At 39.4% G+C, this 25,851-nt stretch overlaps 1 protein-coding gene across 3 annotated transcripts in view; it reads left to right on the forward strand.

Annotated features, from left to right (window-relative positions):
• Positions 1–786: 786 nt before the first annotated feature.
• Positions 787–25,851, forward strand: part of opn7b (opsin 7, group member b) — a 101,961-nt gene continuing 76,896 nt past the window's right edge. For all 3 annotated transcript variants that reach the window (XM_039735425.1, XM_039735427.1, XM_039735426.1), the window contains exon 1: positions 787–1,007. Coding sequence is in view for 1 of the 3 variants with exons in the window: in XM_039735426.1 (XP_039591360.1) it covers positions 910–1,007 (98 nt within the window). In the remaining 2 variants the exon portion in view is untranslated. The remainder of the gene's footprint in view (positions 1,008–25,851) is intronic.

The raw sequence follows: 25,851 nt of genomic DNA on the forward strand, positions 1-25,851 counted from the left end.
GTCAATATGGACCAAAATCCCAGAGGAATGTTTCCAGCACTTTGTAGAATTTATGAAGAAATATGGCACTTCTGAAGGCAAAAGGGGGTCCAACCAGGTACTATCAAGGTATAACTAATAAAGTGGCCAGTGAGTGTATAATCTAGGTTACACAAGGAAGGCACTAAGGTACCATTCAGCAATGCACAGGCTTCTTCCACCCTTCATACATTTGTGGCCAGGCTTGTATCATCGTGACACAGTTCAGCAGAAATCGTGTTATCAGCTCATAACGCTGTGCGCGTCAGGAGTAAAGTTAAAATTAATCTTACAGCCAGAGCTGAGGCGTAATTCGAAGTGATGTCTGTGACAAATCGCTGAAAACAAATTTCACAAAAGGGAACAATTAAAAAAAATCAGAAGAAGCACGACAGACCAACATCAGATCTACTCATCCAGTAGCCAACTATGCATCCGACGATTACATTCTTCAAGTTCCACGTATTAATATCAGTCGGTAATAATGTGTCTATTTTAAGTGCAAGCTGAATGGCAATCAGGTTTTCATTTTTATCAAACTTCGCACACAAAGTCAACATTCTTTCTTTCTTTCTTTCTTTCTTTCTTTCTTTCTTTCTTTCTTTCTTTCTTTCTTTCTTTCAATAAACAAACACACACACGGCGCCTTAACTAGCTCTCTGTCGGCCAGGTATTTTGGCGCACCGCAGGCTGAGCCGTCGTTTTCCTGGACACGCCCCCTTCGAGGATGCAGACACTCGCTGGGAATATGAGGGCTCCTTCACTCCGGGGACCGCACTGTCCTTTGCTTCACTCTCTGCACTATTGCTCAGCGTTTTTCTTCTCATGTTGCAGTAATATACGGCTGTATTGAAGATTTTTGATTATGAACAGATTCGTTTCCAATTACGGATGTGGCCGAAGGTTTTTCTTTTTCAAAGGCAAAAACATCTGTTGGATTTTGTACTTTATTCACGGTTCCATATGGAGCGGCGCTTTCTGGCTGTAAGGTAATAGTATATAAAAGCAATTTTAATATTTGCATAGTTTGCCTCATTTCGCTTACTGGCTGTTCTTATGTGATTATTTTCTGTTTAAACATTTGGGATTGTTTGCCTTTATACATGAAGTGTGGCAGGCTATTAATTATCTTGTTTTTTTATTTGGAATTCTTTGCGCAGAATTAATATATGGGGCATCGGATAAAATAAAACAGACTCAGTCGATGTTTTTATATCATTAAACACTGGTCATTTCGCATGGTATTACCTGTAGTTGCTCAACTGTGGAAAACTTGGCAGTGTCAGGATTTGATAGCAACAGCGATCACTTCAGAAACATCTCTTCGTAAGTTTTCTTTGCTTTAAAACAGTCACTCTCAAGACTGATGCTAACATTACCCAGACTATTGAAACAAGGCTTAGAGTAAAAAGAAATTCAACATTTGTCAGTAAATATTAAATATTGAAAAGTGGCTCAAACATCATTACGCATTAGTCTGTATTGTACATTCAATGGAAGTAGTAACTGTCAGCGCACAGAATTTTGAGAAAGGGAACTTTTGGAGTTACAGGTATACAGTTGTGATTCAAAACGTAAGTTTGAATTGGCACCATGATTTATGAGCTACCTTGGGTTTTCTCTCTATTTGTTGTTTTTGCTCCCCACCAGATGGCAAATGTCCTTCCTTTAAGCCCTCCCTAACATTTCAACAGTGTGTGCTGTCTGTGATTGACCAGCAGCGCCTATAAACCTTGTAAGTACTTTCAAATATAGTGCTATATTTGGTACTCTTATCGAAGGGTCCGCTGTAAAGATCGGGGACCCCACAATTGCATCCTGAGTTATTGACAGGATGGATGTAATGCTTAGGCATTTTGTATTTGTCTATCCATTCATTTGTACCTGCTTATTCATTTCTCAGCGTAAGGACCGTTCTATTGAGCATTCAGATATCATGCACATGTATCCATTCATACACTCAAAAAAATAACCGTTCTGTAATTGGATGTGTGGTTCCTCTTTGAATCATTGCTTGGCACAAAAAAAAAAAAAAAACTTTCATTCTGGAACGGATTCTTAGCAACAGATAGTTGAACTATGAATGGAAAACAACAGAAATCTTTAATGTATAACAGGCCACATAGCAGATCAAGGAAACCCGAACTTAGCCGATTTTATTTTATGCAGCAAGACTCCACATTTTGCAAACGTCCAGTGAATATTTATGGAGCCTGTTACGCATACAGATTTTTTCTGGATGGTCCTTTCGGGAAGAAAAAACAGGTTCCCCTACGCTCTGAAGTACCCATCGACACCTTTATTCTTGCGAGTGTGGTTGCTTTATCACACCCTGCATGTGTGTAGGCTATATTCTGTAACATGTTGTCGACATCAAATGATCACACAGCCATGACGAGATAAACTGTGTGTCCCGGGTTGAAGCTTTGCTCGCGACTTTCTTTCCGTGTTCCTCTACGGATTGTTGGTAACTTTTTCTCATTTCAGAAGCACTGTTTTCAGCTCGCGTGGACTCTTTCGATTGCCTGGTCGTGAATAAACATCTCTTTGAGTGTGACTGGTGACAAATGAAGGTCTTCTTTATCGGATGGTCTGCTTCACCTTGGACGCGTTGCCACTATTATGCCTGCACCTTCCCGTCTCATAACGCTTTGAGTTCCTCCGCTTTCCTGTGTGAATTCTGATTAATTCGACCTCTACAGGGGCGGCATCTGCCATTGCGTTTTTCATGATTGTAAAGTAGGATGCGATACACAGAACTGTGATGTAGCAAAATGAGTGGTATATTATATATATATTATATTAGTATATTATGTACTAGCAAAATACCCGCGCTCGCAGCGGAGAAGTAGTGTGTTAAAGAAGTAATGAAAAAGAATAGGAAACATTTTAATAATAACGAAACATGACTGACAATGTAATTGTTTTGTCACTGTTATGAGTGTTGCTGTCATATATATATATATACACACACACGCACACACACACATATAAACATATATATACATATACACATATACATATATACATATACATACATATCTACATATATACATGCACACATATATAAATACATCCTTGCGGAGGTGGACAGTGACTCGGGTAATTCTGAGGTGGTAGGCAGGGTTGAGGAGCCCCAACGGGCCACCTCAAAACCAGTTCCCAAAAAGAGAGAGGTAGTGATAGTTGGGGACTCAATCATTAGGGGGATTGAAGCGCAGGTGTGCTCCAGAGAGAGAGAGTCTCGCACGGTGTGTTGCCTTCCGGGAGCACAGGTGGGAGACCTCCCTGGAAGGGTGGATAGGCTCTTGGCCAGAGCGGGGGTGGATCCAGTTGTCCACGTTGGAACAAATGACATACATAAGGGTAGTCTGTCAGTTCTGCGATCCAAATTCAAAGAGTTAGGTACCAAGCTGAGGAGCAGAACTGACAAGGTAGTCTTCTCCGAAGTTCTGCCTGTGCCACGCGCCAGTCCAGGTAAGATTGAGGAGATTAGAAGGCTTAACGTGTGGCTCAAATCTTGGTGCAGGGTAGAAGGGTATAGGTTTATGGGGCATTGGGACTCCTTTTGGAACAGATGGGACCTGTTCCGCCGTGACGGGTTACATCTGAACGGAGGGGCACCAATGTATTGGGGAGGCGTATGTGTAGGCTAGTCGAGGATTGTTTAAACTAGGGAATGGGGGCAGGGAGTTTAGGACAGGCCAGATTTAGATCTATACATGGAAGAACAAACAATGGTGTAGAAATAAAAATGCATAGTAATGTAAATTTTAAGCAAACACGTAAAGATAGAAGGATTAACACATTAAAAATAGCTTGCCTTAATGCTAGAAGTATCAAAAATAAGGTAAGTGAGTTGGAGTTGTATGTAGCAGAGCATAATTATGATATTATAGCAATAACGGAAACCTGGCTAAATAACAAAGATGGGGATGAGTGTAACATAGAGGGATACACATTTTTTAGGAAGGATAGACAGAACAGAAAAGGAGGTGGGGTTGCTGTTTATGCCAAACAGGAATTAAATGTAAGTCATCTTCAGTTGGATGATGAGCCCCATCTTAGTGAGGACATGTGGCTTCGCCTGGAAAATATTAGGGAAAAGGTCTCATTTTAGGAGTGTGTTATAGACCACCCAATTCAGACAGTAATTTCAACACACATCTTTTAGTAATATCAAAAGGCAAGTTTACAGGGGATATTATAGTCATGGGGACTTTAATTATCCAAATATTAACTGGGATAACCTTACAGATGGAGGAGCACAAGAGCAGGAGTTTTAGAAGTAATCAGTGACTGTTTTTAACACAGCATGTTAAAGCACCAACAAGGGGTGAAGCCTATCTGGATTTAGTATTCTGTAATACAGGATAGAATTGAGGGTGTAGAGGTGATTGAACCACTAGGGTCAAGTGACCATAATGTAATACAATTCTCAGTATTTTGTAAGAGTACAGATGCAAAGACTAAAATTGTTAAGTTGAACTTTAGTAGGGCTAATTTTGAGCAGATGCGACAAAGTCTAAGTAGGATAGACTGGGATAAGCTTTTAAATGTGGAGACAGTCGAGGAGCAGTGGAACAGGTTTAAAATGTTTTACATGTAATGCAGGACAGATACATACCTAAATTTGGAAGTAATAGGAAACTAAAAAAAACTCCACGATGGATTAATAAAGATTTAAAAAGAAGTTGCAAAGGAAAAAACTGCTGTATAAGGCATATAAGACTAATGACTGCAAAGAGAACCGTAGCGTATGAGAACATGAGGGCAACCATTAAGAAGGATATCAGAGAGGCTAAAAGACAGTTGGAGAGGAATATAGCAGATAAGGCGAAAGAAGACCCCAAGAGATTCTTTCAGTATTTTAGTAGTAAAAGAACAGTTAAGGAGGAGGTCAAGTTCATCAGGAATAGTAAAGGGGAATTAAAAGATACAGACAATGAAATAGCAGATGCCCTAAACTTACATTTTTCTGAGGTGTTTACAAGTGAGCAAGTGGATAACCTGCCAGAGGTAAACGCAACTACTAAGGAGGTACTGAGGGATTTGGAAATTGTAGAGGGAGAAGTGCTGCTCAGATTAAATAAGATGAAATCAAACAAATCACCAGGCCCAGATAATATTTATCCTCGTGTTCTTAAGGAGGCTAGTGAGTACATATATAAACCCTTGACACATATTTTTAGGAAGTCACTGTGCACTGGAGAGATTCCAAAGGACTGGAAAATGGCAAATATCATCCCATTATATAAAAAGGGTGACAGGGCAGATCCAAGCAACTATAGGCCAGTAAGCTTAACAAGCATCACAGGAAAATTAATGGAAGGAATTATTAAGGATAAGATTGAGCAACACATGACAAGGACAGGAGTTATTCTGAACAGTCAGCATGGGTTCAGAAGAGGGAGGTCGTGTTTTACTAACATGTTGGAATTCTATGAGGAGGCAACAAAAGGATACGATCAAAGTGGAGCTTATGATATTATTTATCTGGACTTTCAGAAAGCATTTGATAAGGTGCCACATGAGAGGTTGGGCATCAAGTTAAAAGAAGTGGGAGTTCAGGGTGATGTTTTTAGATGGGTGCAGAATTGGCTCAGACACAGGAAGCAGAGGGTGATGGTGCGAGGAACCTCATCAGAACTGGCGATGTTAAGAGTGGTGTTCCACAGGGGTCAGTGCTAGGGCCGCTGCTATTTTTAATATATATAAATGATTTAGATAGGAATATAAGTAACAAGCTGGTTAAGTTTGCAGATGATACCAAGATAGGTGGATTAGCAGATAATTTGGAATCCGTTATATCATTACAGAAGGACTTGGATAGCATACAGGCTTGGGCAGATTTGTGGCAGATGAAATTTAATGTCAGTAAATGTAAAGTATTACACATAGGAAGTAAAAATATTAGGTTTGAATACACAATGGGCGGTCGGAAAATCGAGAGTACACCTTATGAGAAGGATTTAGGAGTCATAGTGGACTCCAAGCTATCAACTTCCCAACAGTGTTCAGAAGCCATTAAGAAGGCTAACAGAATGTTAGGTTATATAGCACGATCTGTGGAGTACAAGTCCAAGGAGGTTATGCTCAACCTTTATAATGCACTGGTGAGGCCTCATCTTGAGTACTGTGTGCAGTTTTGGTCTCCAGGCTACAAAAAGGACATAGCAGCATTAGAAAAGGTCCAGAGAAGAGCGACTAGGCTGATTCCAGGTCTACAGGGGTTGAATTATGAGGAAAGATTAAAAGAGCTGAGCCTTTACAGTTTAAGCAAAAGAAGATTAAGAGGTGACATGATTGAAGTGTTTAAAATTATGAAGGGAATTAGTACAGTGGATCGAGACTTGTATTTTAAAATGAGCTCATCAAGAACACGGGGACACAGTTGGAAACTTGTTAAGGGTAAATTTCGCACAAACATTAGGAAGTTTTTCTTTACACAAAGAACGATAGACACTTGGAATAAGCTACCAAGTAGTGTGGTAGACAGTAAGACGTTAGGGACTTTCAAAACTCGACTTGATGTTTTCTTGGAGGAAACAAGTGGATAGGACTGGCAAGCTTTGTTGGGCTGAATGGCCTGTTCTCGTCTAGATTGTTCTAATGTATTAATGTTCTAATATATACATAGATATACACATATATCCACATATATACATATACACATATATATACATATCTACATATATACACACATACATACACACACACACATACTGTATATATATACACACATACATACATACATATATATATATACATATATACATATCTACATATAATATATATATATACATATATATACACATATCTACATATATATATATATATATATATATATATATATATATATATATATATATATACCATTGTAATAGTTTTGTTACTGTTATGAATGTTGCAGTCATCAAGGATTTGATTATCATTATTTCTTTCAATCAGGTTTGTATTTGAAGGACGTGTTGTGTTCAAGTTACATTCCATGTTTGTCAACCGTTGTAAAGATAACAGGTTTCATTCATCGAAGTGTTCACTACCCAAATCGGCACTCGTGAATCTGAGATGTTTAACAGGCATTCCCGGTATTAAGTTGTGGATTTTCCTGAGAATATTTAGCGGTAGCGTGTCTATAAACTTAATTTAACCTTTCCCAGTTCTGCAAAGTCAGTTCACGTGAGCCGCTCGGAGTACATGCATCAAAGCTTCTCAGCTTTGCTTGTGCTAAGAAAAGGAAACATTTTAAAAATAACGTAACATGATTGTCAATGTAATAGTTTTGTTACTGTTATGAGTGTTGCTGTCATCAAGGATTTGATTATCATTATTTCTTTCAATCAGGTTCGTATTTGTAGGATGTGTTGTGTTCAAGTTACATTCCGTGTTTGTCAACCGTTGTAACAATAACAGGTTTCATTCATCGAAGTGTTCACTACCCAAAATTGGTACTCGTGAATCTAAGATGTTTAACAGGCATTCCCGGTATTAACTTGTGGATTTGCCTGCAAATATTTAGCGGTAGCATGTCTATGAACTTAATTTAACCTTTCCCAGTCCTGCAAAGTCAGTTCACATGAGCCGCTCGGAGTACATGCATCGAAGCTTCTCAGCTGTGCTTGTGCTATCTTGTGTGATCTCGCGATGTTCACGGCTTTATTTAATGTTAGCTCAGACCTGGCATACCAGCAATTTAAACTCCGTTACAGCAATTTTAACTCTGTTACAAAGTCATCAAAAGTCTCGTTTAAACCCTGCGTCTTCTCATTAAACATATATCTCACGAATATTCGTCGTGAGGAATGACAAACGCCAGCGGCCGCCTGTCTATGAACTTAATTTAAACTTTAGGTTTACACCGTGCTTTGTTTCTGAAGTAGCTGCACTCATGAATATGGTTGTATGCATCGCTCGCTTCATATTCTTTTGCTGCCTTCTCAATTGTGTAATGCGTTTTTTGAACAGGTTTCATTCATCGAAGTGATCACTCATACTGCGTTCACAGTCAGTTCACGTGAGCCGCTCTCTTACGATGTCCATGGCTTTATTTAATGTTAGCTAAGATCCGGCACTTAAAAGTTTCTCGCTACAGCAATTTTAACTCCATTACAAAGTGATCCAAAGTCTTGTTTATACCTCATGTCTTCTCATTAAACTTGTATCTCGTGAATATCGTATTCGTTGTAGGCATGACAAACGGCAGCGGGAGCGTGTCTATAAACTTAATTAAAACTTACGGTTTACACCGTGCTTTGTTTCTGCAGTAGCTGCACTTATGAATATGCTTGTATGCGTCACTTGCTTCATATTCTTTTGCTGCCTTCTCAATTGTGTAATGCGTTTTTTGTTCAGCACTCTTTGGAGCTGTTGCTTTTTGTCTGAGTACTGCGTTCACAGTCAGTTCACGTGAGCCGCTCAGCGGCAGAGTGTTTCTATTGGATTGCCGCTGACAGACGGCCTAATATGGGCAGGCACTCAATTACATGGGAGGCGTGACGATGAGGGACGCAACTCCGCCTCACACGGCGACCGAGCTGCAGGCTATGGCTGGTATATATGTACATAAGTAGGTTCCAGTTATGACCGTTACACGTAGAATTTCGAAATGAAACCTGCCTAGCTTTTGTAAGTAAGCTGTAAGAAATGAGCCTGCCAAATTTCAGCCTTCTACCTGCACGGGAAGTTGGAGAATTAGTGATGAGTGAGTCAGTGAGTGAGTGATTCAGTCAGTGAGGGCTTTGTCTTTTATTAGTATAGATTTATAATGTATATGTATATATTAAACGTGACTTCATCCATCCATGGATTTTCTTAATCTATGTTGTGTCTATCACGGCAGCACTGGACTCATGTCTGGATCTAAATCTAACACCTTGAAAGCAAACTTATAAATGTATAGTGTGGGCTCCTGGAAAAATAAGTCACAGCATATGTTAAGCAAAGACTAAGAGTAACTTACCAGGCAACCTTAATCGAATTCGCTTAATCGAGCCCAGGGAGTCAAATTATGCAGCATCAGCACAGGCAGGAGTCAACGCAGCACACAGTCTTTACGTACAATAAAAATCAAATGTATGGCTGATGATCTGAATGGATACTTGCAGCTGACACTTAATAAGAAGCTGGTGAAGCAACTGACAAGTCTATGCCTCCATATTTATCCTTATGAAAACTGCAAATTAATGTCTGTAAAAACTGAAATTGTAAAGTTCACTCTAGTAAACTTTTGAGGGCTTAATTGTCTTTAATTTGATTTTGTTCTTAAACGAATTTATGTTTCATCACTGCAGAAATAACCAGTCGAATTAAGTTTACTTAAAGGAATTCACTTTAAGGTTTCAGTATTTCAGTTCCTTGTGAGGGTGCGACACTCCGTCCAGGATTAGAATAAAGCAGCTATTGAAAATGGACGGATAGATGATGGTCTCGCCTGTCCATCTATTGGCAAATCCACCTCATGCAGCTCATCTCAGGGTAGATCCACAGACATGTACATCCACACATACTGGGCAGATCAGCAGTTGTCTGTCCGCCTAATATTGTCCTCTTTCAGAATAATGCCAGAATGTCTGAGGAAAAAATAAAAGACAGGCTGAGGCAACAGTGCTAACCACTGCGTCACCTTCTTGTGCTCTGCACACATAATTTCTTAAGTTTTCCTGGAACTGCTTTTCAGGATTTTTATATTAAAAATCATCTAGTTTCCAAGCGGGTGGTGCAGTGGTAGTGCTGCTGCCTCGCAGTTAGGAGACTCGGGTTCGCTTCCCGGGTCCTCCCTGCGTGGAGTTTGCATGTTCTCCCCGTGTCTGTGTGGGTTTCCTCCCACAGTCCAAAGACATGCAGGTTAGATGGATTGGCAATTCTAAATTGGCCCTAGTGTGTGCTTGGTGTGTTTGTGGGTGTCCTACGGTGGGTTGGCACCCTGCCCAGGATTGGTTCCTGCCTTGTGCCCTGGGATTGGCTGCAGCAGAAAACCTCTGTGTTCGGATTCAGCAGGTTGGAAAATGGATGGATAGTTTCCAAGCTCAGTCCTAGGGTACCCCTGTGGCTGTGAGATATTCATTCTGACCAGTTTTACTTCTAAATGATCTAATTGTTTAATTAGTCCTTTTCTTCTCTTACTTTGCTTTCAGAATTACGTGCTATATATTTACATGTAAGCACATTTAAGAAAAGTCATTTTTTTGCCTTATCTATAAATGTTAACTTTTTTTACCATTTTTATTTTTATTCAATTTATTTCTGTGGTATTTCATGTTATGTTAACTAGAACTTTACAACAATCTAGACAAGAACAGGCCATTCAGCCCACCAAATGTCACCAGTCCTACTCACTTAATTCTTCTGAAATCACATCAAGTCCAGTTTTAAAGGTCCCTGAAATTATACCATCTACCACAATACTTGGTTCTTTGAGAAAATTTACCCTTAACAAATTTCCAACCATGTTCCTGTGTTCTTGATGAACTCATTTTAAAATAATAGTCTCAAACCACTGTACTAATTTTAAACACCTAAAGCATGTCTCCTCTTAATCTTCTTTTGCTTAAATTTAAAAGGCTCAGCTCTTTTAATTGTTCCTTATAATTCATCTCCTGTAGCCCTGGAATCAGCCTAGTCGCTCTTCTCTGGGTTTTTTCCAGCACTGCTTTGTCCTTTTTGTAGCCTGGAGACCCAAACTGCACACAGTACTACAGATGAGGCCCCACTAGTGTGTTATAAATCTTGAACATAACCTCCTTGGACTCGTACTCTGCACATTATACTATATAACCTAATGTTCTGTTAGCACTGTTAACACTAGAATCCCTGAAGCCTACTAAAAAACGTAATCCCGGCCCACTTTAAATCCCTTTGCACTTCCACCATCAGCATCTTTTGTTTTGTAAATGTGTCAATCAGAACAAGCAGAAAACAGACTACCATCCCACAACCCACCACTGAAGCTCATTTAGAGCAAAAAGCTCTCTCGGCTTAAGCCTTGTTTATTTCGATGTGAAGTTCCTGGAGTTGTGTAGGGTAAATAATATATCATTATTTGGAACACATGCATTTCATGTAGGATGACAGGAAATGCGAGAAATGCAAAAAATGCTGAGCACATACCTAAAACACAAACTTTTTTCATGTGTGAAGACAGAAGTCCAAATATCAAATAAACACTTTCACAAAAGGTACATGTTTAACAAAACAAGCACAAATTTATTCAAGGATATAACCGAAGAAAAAGAAATTGGGTTACGGTAGATCATTGACATGACTGATTTGGGAGTACAGTGGTAAGATCTGCTGGCTCATATTCAAGAGGTTGCAGGTTTGAGCTGCTTCCCAGAATTAACGTTTTGAGTAGTGAGCTGCTCTTATTGTTACTATTATACAATAAAAACATACATTTGATTTGAGTCTGCAACAGCCAGTGTAAATTTATGGTATTTGCAAATGTTAGTGTTTGTTTTTTATTATTCAGTTTTATTCACTCAGTCGTGTTCATGCTTTCCCCAATTTGACACCGCTGTTTTCAAATAAACACATGCTATAATAGAGGTGAACTCAGATGAGGATGAGCAAGGCATGCCAAGTTCGCCAAGGTATCGTGCAAACTTCTGTTTGTGATTAAGTTTTGTGATGGTCTTAATATATTAAAAAAAAAACATTTATATGTTAATTATATAAAAGCCACATCGAATGTTATTTACTTTGATTTATTTACCTATCTTCCTGCAGTGTAAAGTCACATGTAGATTGCAGAGCTTCCTGTGTTTGATCAACATGGGCATGCTCACAAAGTATACCTGTATGTGTAATGCCACTAAAAGTGTGGCGGCAGCTTCCACCTGCAGCTATAGACACGTCAGTACACGAGCGACTCTCCACGCTAGTGTTTTGACCGTCAGATTCTAGTGTTAATGGCTTCTGAACACTGTCTGGTTGTTGATAGTGACACGCCCACCACGACTCCTGAATCCTCTTAAGGTGCATGTTTGATTTTCAAACCTCCTATTGTGTATTCAAATCTAACATTTTCACTTCATATGTGTAAATCTTAACATTTACTTACATTAAATTTTATCTGCCACAAATCTGCCCAAGCATGCTCTCCAAGTCCTTCAGTAATTTAGATTATTTGCCAATCCACCTATCTTGGTATCATCTGCAAATTTAACCAGCTTGTTATTTATATTCCCATCCAAATCATTTATACAATTTATATTAAAATTAGCAGTGGCCCTAGCATTGACCCCTGAGGGACACCACTCTTAACATCACTTGATTCTGATATACTTCCTTCCAGAATCATACTCTCCATGAAATTGAATGTTAAAGCAGAGCCATTACTTCAGTGTTACATTCATTTGTGTGCTAATATACTATATAATAAAACACTAAGGTCTGCATGCCCAATAGCACTAAACAATCTGATTGGTCGGTTTGGCTTTGGTAAGATGACAAAAGAGGAAGTGAGAGTGTAAGACACACAAGAAGGGGTAAAGACGTACGAGGCATGCTGAGAGAGGTGCCTTCAAAGGCAGCAAGTATAAAAATTGATAGAAAGTGAAAAAGGTGCCTTGAAAATAATGACACAGCCTGAGAAGCCGCCTTTATTGGAACACAATTGAGAAAAAGAGCGCCAGTTAAGAGATGTTTACACATGCAAAGGTGCTGAAGGTAAAAACAGATGACAGAGCAAAAGATAGCAAGTATTTTTTTAAACTATTTTATTACCTGTTTCAACAGGTACTGTGGATAGTTAGTGATAAAATGGTTAACTACGTGATCCTTAAGTTCAGTCCTGTAGACCACCATAGATGCAGGAGTTCATCTTGTAAGACACATTAAATTGTATTTCTGGCTCCTTAGTTATAGAACTGTAGTTAAATAAAATTGAATTAAAGGTAGAAACATATCCTCGATTCAGTAGCTACTTGGTGAGAGTAAGGAAAACAGATGATTGCCACATCAGCCTAAGTCTCTTGCGATTCTCTTATCTGATGCTGAAAGTAATGGAGTCATAGATGGCTGATCATCTGCTGCTACATGCTACATGGTTGAGTCTGTTGTACTTACCGATGTACATTCGGCTAATTGGCTTATGACAGTTTATTGTAACTAAACACATTTGGACATTATCAACTGACTGGCAGACTTGCTTGGCAAGACAGAGTTTGCAGTTCCCCTTGGCTGGCATTCTTTTCTGCTGTGTCTGTTTCAACAAGATACTGTATGTTGTTGCAATATGGGAATTGCAGGATCCTGGGGAGTGAGAACTCAACTTGTAACACTGAAATTTGATTGATTTGTTCACATGCTCTTGAAGAGGCTGCTTATGGAAGCTATATTTTAAATGATTCAAATAATGCAGCACAGGATTCATGCCAGGATTCCTACTGGCATCCTCAAGGACATTCACTTCCTCATTCATATGTCACTCCAGTGTAGCTTCGGCATGTCCTTTGATCATTGTCCTGCTAAATGAATGTTTGACTTTTGGATTTAGAGGTTTATCAGATGGAAGCAGATTACCTTTAAAATGTACCCATACTATGCAAGTGCATTTTACCCTTTCAACACAGGGCAGCTTCCATGTGCCCACTGATGAAAATGTACAGCTGTCATCACCTTGGTAAATTGTGTAAATGGTGGTGACTGGGTGATAAATTGTATCAGGAATGGCAAAGGCTTTGCTGGCTGAAGGACATTTCTTCTGTATCTGGCACAGAACTTCCCTTAAGCTTTTCTGTAGCCTTAGTGTGCAGAGATGACCTGACCCAGGTATTGCTGGGGATGTTCGATATTAATTTCATTTCTTGTCTTTATTTGCAAAAAGTACTTAATTCCATTTCATTTTGTTTTACAACTTCTTGAGTGTAGAGTTGCAAGGTTTGAAGAATCATGAATTTTTAGATCTTACAGTATGTACAGTATGTCATGAATATCAACACATGGCTCAGAGCAGCAGTGTAGTCTCACAGCTCCAGAGCTTAGATTCAAAAATCACTGTATGAGTGGAGATTGCAAGTTCTCCTTGGTCTCCGATTCTCATCCACTTCTCAAAATGGTGCCTGTCGTGTTAATTGGACTTTTGTGAGTAAGTGAAGATGTGCATAAATGTGCCTACTATTAGGCTTATCTAGGTCTCAGTCCTGCTTTGGACCAAATTCTTCTGGAAGAGGCTCACCAGAGCTATTTCAGCCCTGAACTGGATTAAGATAGCTAGAAAGTCTGCGGATAGATAAGAAATATTACATGGGTCTTCAAAATATTCAAATCATATAGATTATTTAAAGCATCAAACAATGAAAACTTTGCCAAGATTAAAATAATGTTGTAATGAACTTTATATTCTTTCTATCTGTCTATCTATCTATCTATCTATCTATCTATCTATCTATCTATCTATCTATGGGGTCTCCTTCATAACAACAGCAATACAGCTGCATAATGCCTCATAGTGACTGGAACTGCCAAGTCAGAAGTTTTCTTTCATTTGAATTCCCTTGCTTTATAGGTATACCATGTATGTTCAGACCAAATTGTTTGTATATTTATTCATGTATGTATGTATGTATTTATTTGTTTATTTAAATGGCTTCTGTAAAAAGTCAAATTTTCCCCTCGGGACAAATAAAGTTCTATCTATCTATCTATTGTAACAAAGGCACTATATAGGCGCCTGACCCGACACAGAAAGACACGGAGGCACGTATAAAAAGTACAGATACTTTCATTTTCTTCAGATGTGGGACATGTCTTCCCCGTGCCACACAGCCCAAACACAGGCCCAAGCACCAACACTAAATCACAACACCACAATTCTCCACTTCGCTCCACCACTCCTCCCAGACCAGCCCCCCTTAGCGGCCACCCCGGGCCCCAACCAAGCTGTGGAGGACTCCGTCTCCCATGGAGCCCTCCGGGTGGTTGGGGAATCACCGTCGGCCAGGGAGGCTGCCACCAAGTGTCCCGGGGGAGGTATTGGACTGCCCATGGCAGCTTCCCCGGCACATAAGTAGCAGTAGTGTCCCTGCCAGGCATGGGACCCGGCTGTCCTTCACACTATCTATCTATCTATCTATCTATCTATCTATCTATCTATCTATCTATCTATCTATCTATCTATCTATCTATCTATCTATCTATCTATTGTCACAGGTGGCTAGGGGATGACCCCGCCGGGATGCCCCGGAGGACCAGAGGAGAGCTCATGCCTCCCCCAGACCATGTGGGGGTGACTGCCCTGGTGTCTTTGGGGGCCACGGGTACAGAGCTTTGAAGCTCAACCCTGTAGGGGCCCGTGGTCACCGCCAGGGGGCGCCTCAATGCCTTGGGAGCCCTGGACCTCAGCACTTCCGCTACACCAGGAAGTGCTGGGGGGAAGAAGAGCAGGAACACCCGGAGTGCCGGTGGAAGATTGCCGGGAGGCACCTGGAGCACATCCTGGTGACTATAAAAGGGGCTGCCTCCCTCTATTCATTGGCTGGAGTTGGGAGTGAAGGAAGATAAGGTCTTGGAGGAGCAAAAGAGGTGGCCTGAAAAAGGAAAGGCGTTTGGATTGTTGGCCTGGACTTTTGGGGACTTTGGGGTTTGTGCACTGTAAATATGATAAATAAACGTGTTGTTGGTGATTTCAACGTGTCCGCCTGTCTGTGTCCGGGCCGGCTTCCACACTATCTATCTATCTATCTATCTATCTATCTATCTATCTATCTATCTATCTATCTATCTATCTATCTATCTATCCAGAAGTGCCTTTCATGCAAATATATTTTTATGTAGCTAATGCAGACCATTTTATATCTATGTATCCCTTTCAGAGATACGGCATTGACTTTGAAAAGCTTTTATCCAGTTTCACAACATTTTTTTAATCACTGTCTAAGTAATTTTTAGTTAATCTCTTGTCCGTAGACACTGATTACTCAGCAGGAGTTAAACTATTGTTCTTTAGCACATCTTAACTTTATTTCTTTGAAGTAATGCACAAAGCATTGACAAACTCAATTGACATACTTAACAATACCACAAATCTCAATTAAGCAAACACTTTGCTTAGAGAAGATTGCATTAAACCTGACTAGAGAATTCCCAGATGTTTGACACAGTGATGATTGATTATTTCTTTTTTTTAATGGTTAAGATGTTAGTTAAAATTTCACTCAAGTTAGAGTTTTCTGTATTTAATGAATGTCTTCTATCGGCCTTTAGATTTGTATTCATGATAAGCTTAGCAGCCTGCTTCAGCCTGGTATCATTGATGTATATCGTTACTTGGGATGGGCAGAGGTTTCAGTAATGTGAAGTGACACCTGTTGTACATCAGGGACAATGATAGCGTATTAGTCTAAATTATGTATATGTGTGAAATGAACCATAAATGTGAAAATGTGATTGAAAAGATAGGGATATCTAGGAAGTACAGTATGTTTAAAGAGAGGATCAATAATGTATCACATTACAGATTGGTTCAAGATTCAAAAGGAATCTAATAAGGTACTTAATGATTATGTTTTCCACCAGTCTTCTTAGATGCAGGTCATTGTCAAGAGGATTTTGGCATAAAGCACTTGGGATAAAGAAATGATGTGTGTTTAATTCATGACATGTTTAGTAAACTGTGATTTGTATTTTGCATTCCAAAAGACTAAAGAACAAACTCACCAATAACCTACTGTACATATTCTGTAAAGTTAAAAGGTATTGATAGTTTCTGACTCACAGAATGTTCAAACCTCTCTGAATGGATGCAACATTGGAGTAAATTAGCTACCAGCTAGCCAAATGAGCCTGATACATTAAATGGTGTTCTTCTGTAATTAACTTTATGTTCATAATCATATGCCAAATGAAAAGGTCTGCTACAGTCCACATACAGTGCCTATGAAAAGTATTCACCTGTTTGGTAGATTTCACTTTAAATTACAATGAATTTCACCTTAGGGTGGAGGCCTCGCTTGCAGACCCAAGACACACTGGAGAGATGATATGTCTAGGCCAGGGAATGCCCTCAATATCCTAACAGAGGTGCTGAAGGAAGTAGTGGGGAAAAGGGATACCTGGGTATCTTTGCTTGGACTGTTTTCCCTGCAACCTGGACCCAGGTAAACGGCAGAAGATGGATGAATGGATGAATTTAATTTGTCTTTCTTAAAACTGATCAACAGAAAAATAGTCTTTAATATCTAAATGAAAAAATATCTCTGCAAAGTGATCTAAATTCACTACAAAAAATTCAACACAAGATAACTGATCATATATGTTGTCACCACTATCAAGTCAGTATTTAGTAGATGTACCCAGGGACAGTCCTAGCCTGTTTGGTGCCCTGGGCAAACACCCCCTCTGGCACCACCACCCTAATCCAACCCCCCCCCTGGCCCCCAGCGTTTTAATATACAATAAAAAAATACAGTGCAATAAAACAAACTTTTGGAAATGTAATGTCTAACAGAGACAAAATCAAATTTTTTATTTATACAGCACCAAAATATTTCGTTATAGTGTAAAGAATTTTCACTTTAGTAGGCTACCATCTCCAGTCATCAGTTCACCAGGTCACTAACAACTACATAAACATTTTCTCTCAGAGCTGCAGTCAGTTTATTATTTCGGGTTAACTTTCCCCGCCTACCACTCTCCACTACACGAGTCAATTGCATTAGTAAGTTAGCACGCAAACATATATATCCACCTAAAAAAACTCTTACTAACTCAAATCATTTTATCAACATGTTCAAAATCTCATTGACGATATTTTACTGTTTTAAAGCCTGTAATGTGCACTCCAATTATGGCTAATTTACTAACCTGTGATAAAGAATAGAGAGAGCACACGCATTGACCTGGCGTCAGCTTCACACAGGAGAATTTATTCTTCCTGTTTGCGGTACTCTGCTCTATGCTGCTCGCGCAAGGAGCGCCCATCTAACGATTTCTGCGATTTCGCACAACCCAGGAAAAATTAATTGTGACATAATGGGCTTGGATTGGCAAGATTATGAATGAAATGTGCTTTATTCTTTCAACAGGTTGTGTGTGAGGGCCCTCACGCTCACTTTCCGCATATATGGGTGTGACAGAATTTAGAAAACACATTGGTGCAAATTATAAGTCTATATCATAATGTCTGGTGCTTTTGTGTTTGTTTTTATTTTGTTTTATTTTGCGAGCTGGTTATTAGATGCCGCGCCAGCCAGCCAGAGAATCCCCCGCCGCCCCTCTCCTCCCTGTGCTGCAAGCAGCAGGCGCACCTCGCAAATGGAGGGCGCTCTTACTCCCCGCAAATGGGCAATAGAAAACCGATCGGTGCCCATGCAATCCCAAAAAGGCGCTGGCATGATGCCGGGGCAGCATGGGCGCGTGCAAAAAAAAAAAAATAAATACATTTTGCCGACACCCAAGATGCCGCCCTGGGCAACGGCCCATGTTGCCCATATCAAAAACCGCCACTGGATGTACCCTTAGCAATCATGACAGCCTTGACTCTGTGTCCGCAGGTTTCCATCAGCTTTGAACATCTGGACACTGAAATTTCTCCCTATTCACCTTTACAAATTTATAAAGTCCTCGTTTTGAATTCCAGTTTATTTGTGTGGGGAGTTTGTATGTTCTCATTGTGTTTGTGATTTTTGGTTTTCCAGGTACTCTGGTCTTCCTTACACAGTCCAAAGGCTTAATTTAATTAATGACTTTAAATCAGGCTATGATCGAGTGTGAATGCCTACATGTGTTTGAACCCTTTGATTGACAGGCCACCCCTGTCCACATCTGGCGCCGGCTATATGCTTCAAGTAGCTGGGTTCAAGGACTGGATAAAGGGATGCATTTATAGCACAACATACATTCTCAAAGATGCTGTAAAACAAAGCAAGTAAAGTCATCTAAAAGAGTTGGGGTATCAATAGGCCATCCATGTTTAACTGACATAAGATAAGGTTGAAAGTAAATAGCACACAAGGATGAAAAAACAATAATGGAGCAAACCAAGTAGTAATGGAAAGAAAACATACTTCTTAGATATCTACACTCGGTTTCAGCAATGAACACCCTGTTCTGGTGGATTTTGGATCTTTATAGTAGCCTTCAGGAAGATGCAGGGCTTTGGAAGGAGTGGAAGTGATGTTTATATGTCTTTCAGTTGGTGTTCCTCCGAAATCCAAGTGAAAAGGAAGTTGTTACAGAAAGCACTCCCTCTTGACTCGAGGTGTTATTGCATACCTTTTTTGGAATCTTGAAGATGTTCCTTAAGTACCTGTATGTGACAACACATATTCAGGGACCCAGGTTCCAGATATACTGTGTGTAAAGCATAATATACTATAATATTCTCAGCGACACTTAATAAAATTCATTGACTTGAGTGAACCAGAGCCTATCCTGGCAGCAATGGGCATAATGCCGGAAATGTTCTTAAGCTAGGCAGTAGTTCATCACAGGGTCCACTCTCTGACACAACCACATTTACCCTAACACATTCTCCAACAAGTTGGAATGCTTTTAATATTTCTGGTGACACTTTGGGATGTAATTTCTTGATGATGCTTAAAATATAGAAGAGCATACTTTAAGGTGTCTAGAATTCCAAATCTCTTTACTTATGGTTTTCTCCGTATTCCTAACACTTGGCTCAATGTGATGCAGGATAAACCATTATAATGCACTGTATGTGTGTGTGTTTATATATATATATATATATATATATATAGTGCTCAACAAATTAAAGGAACACTTTGAAAACACATCAGATTTCACAGGTGAAAAAAATAACACTGGATACCTCTACTGATATGGATTAGGTAATGTGTTAGGAACGAAAGGATGATCGTTTGATGGAAATTAAAATTATCAACCTTAAGAGGGCTGAATTCAAAGACATCCTGAAAATCAAAGTGAAAAAATGATGCCGCAGGCTAGTCCATTTTGCCAAAATTTCATTGCAGCAACTCAAAATTGTACTCAGTAGTTTGTATGGCTTCCACATGCTTGTATGCACGCCTGACAATGTTGGGATTGAGGGGGGCATGCTCCTAATGAGACAACGGATGGTGTCCTGGGGGATCTCCTCCCAGATCTGGACCAGGGCATTATGGAGCTCCTGGACAGTATGAGGTGCACCCTGCCAGTGTCGGATGGACTGAAACATAATATCCCAGAGGTGTTCTATTGGATTTAGGTCAGGCAAGTGTGGGAGCCAATCAATAGTATCAATTCCGTCATCCTCCAGGAACTGCCTGTATACTCTCACTACATGAGGCCGGGCATTGACGTGCACCAGGAGGAATCCAGGACTCACTGCACCAGCATAGTATCTGACAATGGGTCCAAGGTTCAGGTCCAGGTTCATCCTGATACCTAATGGCAGTCAAGGTACCATTGTCTAGCCTGTAGAGGTCTGTGCATCCCTCCATTGATATGCCTCCCCAGACTATCACTGACCCACCACCATACTGAATGATGTTACAGGCAGCATAACGTTCTGTGTGGCTTCGCCAGACCCTTTCACGTCTGTCACATGTGCTCAGGGTGAACCTGCTGTCATCTGTGAAAAGCACAGGGCACCAGTGGTGGACCTGACAATTCTGGTATTCTATGGCAAATGCCAATCGAGCTCCATGGTGCCAGGCAGTGAGTACAGGGACCACTTGAGGATGTCGGGCCCTCAGGAAGCCAGTTTCTAATTGCTTGGTCAGAGACATTCACACCAGCGGCCTGCTGGTGGTCATTTGTGCCACCTCTGTAGGGTCCAGGTATCGCCTCATGCTACCAGTAGTGACACTGACTGTAGCCAAATGCAAAACTAGTGAAGAAACAGTCAGAAAAGATGAGGAGGGAAAAATGTCAGTGGCCTCCACCTGTTAAACTATTCCTGTTTTGGGGGTCATCTCATTGTTGCCCCTCTAGTGTACCTGTTGTTAATTTCATTAACACCAAAGCAGCTGAAACTGATTAACAACCCCCTCTGCTACTTAACTGACCAGATCAATAGCCCAGATGTTTCAGTGACTTGATGCTATACTCAGATTAAAAAGTGTTCCTTTAATTTTTTTGAATACATTTTTGAATAAATAGTAAATAAGAAAGATAGTGTGTGTGTGTGTGCTTATATCTAGATAAGTTGTGTATATGTGTATAGGTAGAAAGTTACACAAATACTTATTTTCCTTGATTATAAAAGAAACAGCTTTTTCAAAAATTGTGTCAAAAACATGAACACATTTTCAACTTTACATATACTTTATAAAAGATTTAAAAATCAATAAAGTTTCCCTCTAGGAATACACTTTATTTACAGATGTATGTAAAACTGCTATTGATTAAACAACATAACACCATGGAATGAAAAGCCAGGCCAGCACACTTCATCAATTCCTACTCTTTTACAGTTTTTAAAGCCATGTCTCACATTGGGATTGAAAGGTCCCCTAAGTAATTTTAATCACCAAGCCACACTCATGCATCGCTGAATAATTGAAATAAGTAAGTATGGGAGTTGTTTTGTTTTATACACCAGTATAATTTACAATTCGCCTATCACAGTTCTCATATATAGTGTGGGGGTACTGTGTGGGGGTTCAGTTCTTGGCAGGCAGGCAGGCAGGCAGGCACCTTCTTACTATATATTTATGTAGTTTATTAATCAATAAATGATACTTATTTCATGTAGGATGCTGGAAAACAGAGCAAATTGTATAAAAAGCTTGAAGTGCAAGGTTAGAGTTACAATTCAAAATAACCCACATACATAATAAAATCCTAGAGAAATAATAGTTAGAGCCACCACACTGCTTCACTGTAGGGAGGGTGTTGGGCTGGTGATGAGCAGTGCCTGGTCTTTACCAGACATAGTTCTGCATTTTGTCTCTTCAAACCAGATAATCGTTTTCCTCATGCTCTCAGAGTCCTTTAAATTGTCATATGCCTTTTACTATAGCCATTCTATTAAAAACATCTGATTGATGGAGTTCTGCTAAGATGGTCATCCTTCTGATAGGCTCTCCCATCTAAGCAGAGGATTTTTGTAGCACTGTTATAGTAGCCATTGGGTTCTTGGTGACTTCCTTGACCAAGGTCACACTTAGCAGGTAACTCAGTCTGACAAAATGACCAACTCTAGGTAGAGTCCTGGTGGTTCCAAACTTCTTCCATTTCACAGTAATTGAGGCCACTGTGTTCCTAGGACGACACCAATCTTTAGAAATGGTTTTATACCCTTGCCCTAATCTATGTCTCACCACAGTTTTATTGTCTGGCACCATAGTTTGTGTGGTCTACAAAGAGTTCCTTGGATTTCATGACTCTTTTTTTGTCTTGATATGCAGTGTGTATTGAGGGTCCTTATATACACAGGTGCATACCTTTCAAAACTACCATGGGGGACTCAGAATTCCTAGGATCAGTCATTAGCATGATAGGGTGTAGTTATCAAATATGCCTTTAGGAATTGTGTTCCTATGAGCGTAGTTAATTCAACATTGTGCTGAATTGATTGACTGTGTATTTTTGGCATTTATTCTGCCATCATGCAGGTTATTGTACAATTTTGTCTTCTCCAAGCTACAAAGGCAAATGATTGGTTTTTGATATTCATGGCTTTTGTTCATTCAGTTTATTGCCTGTGAACAGACTCTTAATCAATGACATTACACTAAAATGCTGGGGTGTCTACAGCAAAGCATCAGGAAAAAAATGTCCTAAATTTGCACCATAACAGTGAACTTTGATCAAAAAGAGGGTGGGTGTTGCTTTGAAATCCACATTTTCGACAGATCTCTCTGGCTGAGACTTCCTTTTTGTTCCCACAATTAAAATTCATACGGAAGGGAACAAAAGTTGCTACTGTGGAAGAAATACAAGAAAAACACCAGGGTCTCTAGGAAGTAACAAAAGATGAGTACAGGAAATGCTAACAAGAATGGGGGAATCACGTGAACAAGTATATTCCATCTTAAGGAAAGTATTTTGCATATGACTAAATTTCTAAAAGTTTTATAATAAAGGTTTCTTTTAACAGTTACAGAAATTTTTGAGTCCTTGCTTGTATGTCCAATCAACTCAGGTTGCCATTGGTGGACTCTAATCAAGTTCTAAATATATCTCAAGGATAATTAAAATAAACTAATTTTTCACTTTAGTCTTGTAGTTTATTTTGTCATTAAAGTAGATCGCCGTCCCTATTATAACTAAAGTACCACGTTAAATGCTTCATATTCTAAGTGTTCCCCGACCTAGTTGCCAGTCACTACTTGCTTCTTAAATAGGCTTTCTCTTATACCGACAGGGGGGCTCAGGCAGTGATCGCCACACAGAAAACATTACATTCATTATGTTACAGCTCTCTGAACATTTTAGAATACTAAAAAGTAGGATTGATATCATTTTCATGACAAAATGCATTAAAGCATGTATTAAACATGAGGGGGTACTGTAGTGCAGCGATAGCAAAGAGCCAGCGCCCCATCCAGGGACTGTGCTTGCTGGGATGCACGTGACCCTGGATGGAATAATTTATTAGAGCAGTACAGTCTCTATCAAATGTACCAACCCCCAATTCCTGTCTTTCCATTTTCTTTCTCCGTTTAACCAATCACCATACAATAGATTAGATAGATAGATAGATAGATAGATAGATAGATAGATAGATAGATAGATAGATAGATAGATAGATAGATAGATAGGTGGAACTGAAGAGTCCCATAGTGTGGTGGAGGAACAATCTCCTCAGTCTGTCAGTGGAGCAGGACAGTGACAGCAGTCTGTTGCTAAAGCTAATTACAATATCAACACACAGGTAGTCATGGGTTCAAACTGCACTGTATAGTCAGCATATTACCAGCATATTACCATAAGATAGGAGAGACTTATAAGTGACTGACAGTTAAATGTCAAACAGGTACGCTGAACTTTGTATTCTGTGAACCACTGGAACAGTCGCATTGCACTTGACAAGCTTGGGACAGTTTAAGAAGACAGGTGCAGACTCCTCGGCAACCTGAATAAACAGAGCCTTGTAGAAGATAAAGGGGGATCATGACGATAGGCATTGGGAACCCTGGAAGAGTGAATGCGACTTCAGGAAACAGTGCCAGAATAGCTGAGCTTAGTTTTAGTATAACTGTTACTTTATGAATTTTTTCCAATGTGCTCTATTAGTTGCAAGATGATTCTTCTAAAAGTATGGCTGTGGATCATTTATTGTTAAATAAACCTGGCCATTATCAGGCTTTACTCTCATTCAGTAAGTGTGTCTTGGTCTTTCCATCTCAGTGCTTATTGCAGTATTATTCTTGATAATGTTGTAAATGGCACAGTTTAACATATTACTCAAGAGAACTTCATGACAGTGGAATGAACATTTATTAGAATGCATTCATGTCCCTTTTTGTATTATTATTATTATCTTTGTGGTGAAGCCTTAGCGTTAGTATCAGAAAGCGACAAAGCATCATTATCATTTCCAAAGAAAGTGCAACACGCTGTCATGAATTCCATTTTGTGACTTGGTGTGCTGTAAAATCATAATGTCATTCATTGTGGCCTACTCCTATCTATGAGTAAGCGTAGGATGCTTCATAACTACTTCTGATGTCCTGCTCTGAGGTAGGACAAAGTCTTATTCCAGTCAGACTTTTGGTGCACAGTTCTTTACTTCTTATTTGCTTTTAAATTTTTCATCACATGCTCTTCTTTGTCCTTCCAGTTTTTCTTTGGATTGCCTTACTGATATTTTTTTTCTCATTTTGATCATATTCTTTCACCTTTCAGCTTTAAGTATAACATAAATAAATTCATTCTTTATCATTTTTCCGGCTTCTTTAATCCTATGATTTTTCACTGAGATCTTCATGCTCGAAAATGGGAACAAACATAATTGCAGAAGAGAGGGTAAAGATCTGTGATATTGGTGTTATTTCCACATACCATGATGAAGAAGCTCATTTTCCACAGTGGAACTGAAGGAATACAAATTCTATGAACAAATGTTTAATGAGTTAACTGGTTCCTATCACTTGAGTATATAACTGGGGGGAAACAAACACAGAAAACATGACATATTCAAAATTAAAAGAATCACTCAAACATGCAGAGCAACAATACTAACTCAAAACAGCAATGCCAGGGTCATGTTAGTCTCTTAAGTCATTCATCAACTTATGACAAGTGTGACAAAAATGTAAGCAGAGTTCACGCTGTGCTTCAAGCATGCAGAATACATTTACGCCTGTAGGCTGCTTCTTATCAAAAACGTTGCATCTGTTTCTTATGCTTATTAGCTGTGATAAGCTCTACTCCTGTCAAAATGGGTTCTCCAAACCTATTCTTTCTGAGGCATTCATGTCATATACTGTACCTGTGGACACTGACTTTCCATCTGGTGAATAGCTTTGTACTTTGCATACACTGCATAGATGTGATATATTTTTCTAGTCCAATTGATTCACAATTAAATAATCACCCAAATCATTTACAATTAACACAGTAATTGTGACACCTTCTTGGAAGGATTCATCAAGTGCATTCATTTGTTCTTTTGTCATTAATAGTATTTTTCTATCTATCTCTCCAACCATCCGTCATCCATCCTAGCTAACAGTAATACAATGTTATGTCTCATAAAATGAATGTTGTACTTTTGTGTACTCATTTTCAGTCTGTGTCAAGATTATTGTAAATAATGTGACCAGGAGATGTAAAGAGCTAAACAGTGGGAGAAATAAGATTAGAGTCAAAGATAGCAGTCAAAATCAGTAAAGATAATAAGATCAACAAACTACATAACCTTTTTAGGAAAACAAAGAAAGAATCACATTAAAAAAACCTGAGCAAAATTCTGTAACC

Source organism: Polypterus senegalus, chromosome 14 (genome assembly GCF_016835505.1).
Source record: "Polypterus senegalus isolate Bchr_013 chromosome 14, ASM1683550v1, whole genome shotgun sequence".
Taxonomy (NCBI): domain Eukaryota; kingdom Metazoa; phylum Chordata; class Cladistia; order Polypteriformes; family Polypteridae; genus Polypterus; species Polypterus senegalus.